We start from the raw sequence: 5,680 nt of genomic DNA on the forward strand, positions 1-5,680 counted from the left end.
AGGAGATTTTCCCATGATGTCAAGCGAAGAGGCACTGAGTTTGAAGGTAGGCCTTGAAATACATCCACAGGTACACCTCCAATTGACTCAAATTATGTCAATTAGCCAATCAGAAGCTTCTAAAGCCATGACATAATTTTCAGGAATTTTCCAAGCTGTTTAAAGGCACAGTCAACTTAGTGTATGTAAACTTCTGACCCACTGGATTGTGATACAGTGAATTATAAGTGAAATAATCTGTCTGTAAGCAATTGTTGGAAAAAATTACTTGTATCATGCACAAAGTAGTTGTCCTAAACGACTTGCCAAAACTATAGTTTGTTAACAAGAAATTTGTGGAGTGGTTGAAAAACGAGTTTTAATGACTCCAACCTAAGTGCATGTAAACTTCCGACTTCAACTGTAATTATATTTTTGCGATTACATTTACTTTTGATACTTAAGTACATTTAAGACAAAAATACTTTTAGACTTTTACTCAAGAAGTATTTTAGTGGGTGACTTTCACTTTTACTTGAGTCGTTTTCTTTTAAGGTATCGTTACTTTACTCAAGTATGACAATTGGGTACTTTTTCCCATCACTGTCGTTGAATGTATTCTGGTGCGTGGTCCACGGCAAATTCTCACAATGTAACAAACATAGGCTCATTCTGTTCAGGACAACCCAGGTATAACGCCATGTCATCTTGTAACTGTACATCAAATAGTAATCATAAACGTTGACACTATATGACCTGAGTTTTATGATATGGAAATGTGAAGTGCGCATTTGGACTCACGGGTGTTTGGCTTGTTTGTATGACATCAAAGCGGTATTTATTATAATTCTCAATGTATCCTCTTTTAAAATACATCGAGTCCTCGTAATTTACAGCATTCTCCTCACACAGACAACAACAAATGTGAAAAAGTTGCCTAATTATCTGGAGGGATGGGGGGAACTTCTTGGTTGGCGCAATAGTGGTGCACAAGTTCAGAACGTCTGTCATTCAAAACCCCTACAGACCTGTGAAGCGCAGAGCCAGAGCTGTATAACACGTTACTATACAGCCACTGTGTTCCAATGGAGGTGCTTATCASTGTCCAATCAGCCCTTTTCAACCTGTAAACTGACTGTGAAGGGCTACAGGATATTAACCTTTTATATTTTTTTATATTTGGTGTGTGTGTGTGTCCAGTGAAAGGAACCTGGTCGTGCTGGGCGTCATGGTCTCACTGCTCTGCCACCTGTGGAGGTGGGCACTACCAGCGTACCCGTACCTGTAGCAACCCTGCCCCCGCCAACGGAGGTGACATCTGCATCGGCCTGCACACTGAAGAGGCCCTGTGCAACACACACACCTGTGAAGGTATGCAGAATGAACAGATTCACAGATGACAGATATGCAGCACTCAGTCATACACAGATACACAACATTCAATCATAGCCTGCACAGGTACACATATTTGCAGCATTCGTTCAAATATTGTTTTAAAAATGTTGACCATTCAAAGTAACTCATTTAATTGAAATGATGGTGCATAAGTCATGTTAAGGTTATGTAGCTGCTATGTTGAGTTCACTGTGGCTTTGCTTTGACTTATAGTGGAACAACAACTCATCATCCTCTCTTCTCTCCGTCCACCCTCTCCTCTCTCTCCTCCAACCCCCTCCACTTCTCCTCCGCTGTTCCTCCAGGTGGCTGGCTGGTGTGGTCAGAGTGGGGGGAGTGTGACRAGGAGGGGCTGCAGCATCGCAGCAGGGAGTGTGGGGAACGGGAGGCAGACCCCAGCCTGTGTCAGGGCAATGCCACCGCGAGCAGGCCCTGCCAGCCCCCCGAGGTGCCAGGTCAGTCCCCAACATTTTGAACATACTGCTAAATAGCCAGCTGACCATCACTTTATGGGCAGTGTTTGGTTGGTTTTGCTGCAGAAAGTGGTACTCTGTGATTGTGGGGAGCTTTGACTCTATTGGCTGGTTGAATTGTGCATTGCAGTAACAGTCTGTTTCTCTCTCGGTTCCTCCCTATTTCTTTCCTCTTCTTCTCTCTATTTTTCTCTGCAGTCGTTCTGCCTGGACAGGATAACGATCAGCGCTGTGGGGGTAAGTGAATTATGAGAATCCCCCCCCATCCCAGTGGGGGGTTACAGGGACCCCAAGGACATGGAGCGTGCCTCTCGTCACCCCCTTCCTCCCCCTCTCCTCTTACGCCCTTCCCACTTCCGTTGCATCAGAAATGAATCATCGCCACCCTGATTACACACAATGCTGTCATTCCTAAAAGCTTTAGGCCTAGATTCAGTCAGATCAAGCGTTAACCGGCGATAGCAAATACCCACAGCTGATATGTTGGCGGTGTCGGAGGTGTAACTGTGTTGGAGCTGTCAAATCAGGGAGCAGCTGCTATTGATCATTGTCACGAAGCCACACCCCTTCCCACTCGCATTACAAGTTCAGAATGAGAAAGTGTAGGCTATATAGAAATAATTGCGCTCAAATCAAAAATCATTAAACAAAATAATGAGGATTTCTATCAGCCTGATCAAGGTGTAGATTACACCTCACATTCYAGTGTTAAAACTTCTAAACAAGGCTGCATGGGATTTCTCTTAATGCGACACCGTTCAGCCAATGGCAATGTCTGCTTTAGGAATGATGCCAGGAGCCGCTTGTGGATCTGATAGCTCTAACGCGGTTCCAACTCTGACACTGCCAAATCAACCGCCATGTGGATGTAGGCTAAAGCGGATCTGATTTAATAGAGCCTTAAAGCCTTGTTCACATTGGCAGTTTGAAGTGATTCAAATACAATTTTTTTCCATATCTGGTCCGAATCTGTTATTTTTCCTGCAGTCTGAACAGCCAAAAAGTACATGGAATCAAATATTTCAAGCCATATTTCAAACCACCTTTGTAGGTGGTTTGAAATCAGATACAAATCTGATTCCTGCCTGTGCAACTTCTGTCTGAACGGTCAAATTTTATTTATTTGGTATATATTGTTGCTTACTAGCTAGTGGGTTGACAGTTTTGACAAGACCATGTGGAAGCTAATTAGCTTGTTAATTTAAAAACAAATTACTGAATGTGCTAGAAAGCTAAACAGCTAGCTAGCTGACTGCTGTGGCTAGCTAGCTGACGGCTATGGCTACTAAGCTGACGGCTGTGGCTGCCTGATGAGTGCTGTGGCTAGCTGACTGCTTGTGGCTAGCTAGCTGACGGCTATGGCTAGCCTCCTGACTGCTGTGGCTCAGCTGCTGACTGCTGTGGCTAGCTAGCTGACTGCTGTGGCTTAGCTAGCTGACGGCTATGGCTAGCCTGCTGACTGCTGTGGCTAGCTAGCTGACTGCTGTGGCTAGCTAGCTGACGGCTATGGCTAGCCTGCTGACTGCTGTGGCTAGCTAGCTGACTGCTGTGGCTAGCCGAAAAGGACTAGTTTTGAAAGTTAGATCATCTTATACTTTGAGGTTTCAAAAAAAGTGTACTTCCACTATGAATTAGAAAATTCTAAACATGGAGGCATTGTTGTCACTTAGCTTGCTACATAATTCTGAGTGATAGGAAGCACGAGCACCACCACCAATCAGCCTACACCACTGCGCACACATCTGTCGTTACTATGACAACTAGCATAGCAACATCAGCAAATGACTGCTGTCTGAACACACACAAATCTGATTTGGTCACTTGTAACTTGCTGTTTGGACAGTCAGTATTCCAAAACAGATTTGAAGAACTAATTTTAGTCTTAAGGCGTGCGAACAAGGCTTTAGTTTCAGTATGATCTTGGTCTTTTGAGCAGATCCTCTCATGACAAAAACATTATGGCGCTATTGCAATGTTGCTAGTAGACCTGGGTTCAAATACTATTTGTAATCTTTCCAAGACTTTTAGCTTCCGCTCTAGCCTGGCTGCAGTGCTATATGACCAGGTTCACACTTTTAGCTTCCGCTCTAGCCTGGCTGCAGTGCTATGTGACCAGGTTCACACTTTAGCTTCCGCTCTAGCCTGGCTGCAGTGCTATGTGACCAGGGTTCACACTTTTAGCTTCCGCTCTAGCCTGGCTGCAGTGCTTGTGACCAGGGTTCACACTTTTAGCTTCCGCTCTAGCCTGGCTGCAGTGATATATGACCAGGGTTCACACTTTTAGCTTCCGCTCTAGCCTGGCTGCAGTGCTATATGACCAAGGGTTCACACTTTTAGCTTCCGCTCTAGCCTGGCTGCAGTGATATATGACCAGGGTTCACACTTTTAGCTTCCGCTCTAGCCTGGCTGCAGTGATATGACCAGGGTTCACACTTTTAGCTTCCGCTCTAGCCTGGCTGCAGTGATATATGACCAGGGTTCACACTTTTAGCTTCCGCTCTAGCCTGGCTGCAGTGATATATGACCAGGGTTCACACTTTTAGCTTCCGCTCTAGCCTGGCTGCAGTATAAATGACCAGGGTTCACACTTTTAGCTTCCGCTCTAGCCTGGCTGCAGTGTATAATGACCAGGGTTCACACTTTAGCTTCCGCTCTAGCCTGGCTGCAGTGATATATGACCAGGTTCACACTGTTTAACTTTCCCCACGCTAATCTACCTGGCTTGCAGTGATATATGACCAGGTTCACACTTTTAGCTTCCGCTCTAGCCTGGCTGCAGTGATATATGACCAGGGTTCACACTTTTAGAAATGTTCCATTTAGCCAGGCAAGCTCAATCAAGCACAGATAAGGCATTTTAACTGATTTTAAATAGTATTTGAACCCAGGTCTGATCACTAGCTTAGCTGCACTTAGCCTTCAAAACAGGTTTGAACTCGCAATTTTTGGGAACAAGACTACATTGCCAAAGCAAACATATTGGAACATATAAAATTAATGGAGTAAATATTATTCAAACTCTGTCTCTTTCCTCCTACCAGCCTTCTCTCTGTTCCACCTGATGGCCACGGGAGCGTTGTGTTTCTTTGCGGCGGTGGGGCTGTCGGTCCTGGTCTACGCCTACTGCCAACGACTCCACAAGCCCTCCCAGGAGTCAGCCGTCATCCACCCCACCACGCCCAACCACCTCAGCTATAAGGGCAACACGACGCCAAAGAACGAGAAGTACACCCCCATGGAGTTCAAGGTGGAGTATTCCACTCTTTCTACCCCCCTCCCTTACACACAGGGAATGGAACAATCCGTTAGGGCAGAGTCAGACCTGCAGGTTCAGATAGATAACATTGGTTTTCTTTCAAATACTTTTAATTAAGTCTGCCTGGAGTGCCAGATGGGTGGGGTTTGCACTTTTGGAATTTTTCCATTGGTTCCATTGCATCAGGCAAGCCCAATCAAGCACAGATGAAGAATTTGAAAGAAAGTAAATACTATTTGAACGTAGGTCTGCTTCAAATACCAAATATCAGACCTCAAATGGTCAGGTCATTGTAGTCCTTGCTTGTCTTATTTTGCCTATTTTGCTCTTTGGTAGAATGGCAGAGAGACAGTAGCTGTGTGTGTGTGTGTGTCCGTCCGTCCGTCAGTCCTGCCCTTGTGATGTCCCAGTGATGTACCACCTGTTTGCCTCCCACTCTTTATTAATGTGTTCATTAGCCTGTTAACCTATCAGAAAGGAGGGCGAGACTCACACAGCTGTGTTTGATTAATCGAGCCATTACTTGAATTAATTAACTAACGTCTGCTCTCTGGCTGTCTCCTCTCACACACACACA

General features: G+C 45.1%; 1 protein-coding gene across 1 annotated transcript in view; it reads left to right on the forward strand.

The window, feature by feature from the left end:
- LOC139027144 (semaphorin-5B-like) overlaps positions 1–5,680 on the forward strand; it is a 29,391-nt gene that overhangs the window by 21,948 nt on the left and 1,763 nt on the right. Inside the window, exons 2-5 of the mRNA XM_070442306.1 lie at positions 1,123–1,350; positions 1,680–1,829; positions 2,046–2,084; positions 4,889–5,094. Of these exons, the coding sequence (XP_070298407.1) occupies positions 1,123–1,350; positions 1,680–1,829; positions 2,046–2,084; positions 4,889–5,094 (623 nt within the window). The remainder of the gene's footprint in view (positions 1–1,122; positions 1,351–1,679; positions 1,830–2,045; positions 2,085–4,888; positions 5,095–5,680) is intronic.

This window comes from Salvelinus sp. IW2-2015, unplaced genomic scaffold, assembly GCF_002910315.2.
Source record: "Salvelinus sp. IW2-2015 unplaced genomic scaffold, ASM291031v2 Un_scaffold7721, whole genome shotgun sequence".
Classification (NCBI taxonomy): domain Eukaryota; kingdom Metazoa; phylum Chordata; class Actinopteri; order Salmoniformes; family Salmonidae; genus Salvelinus; species Salvelinus sp. IW2-2015.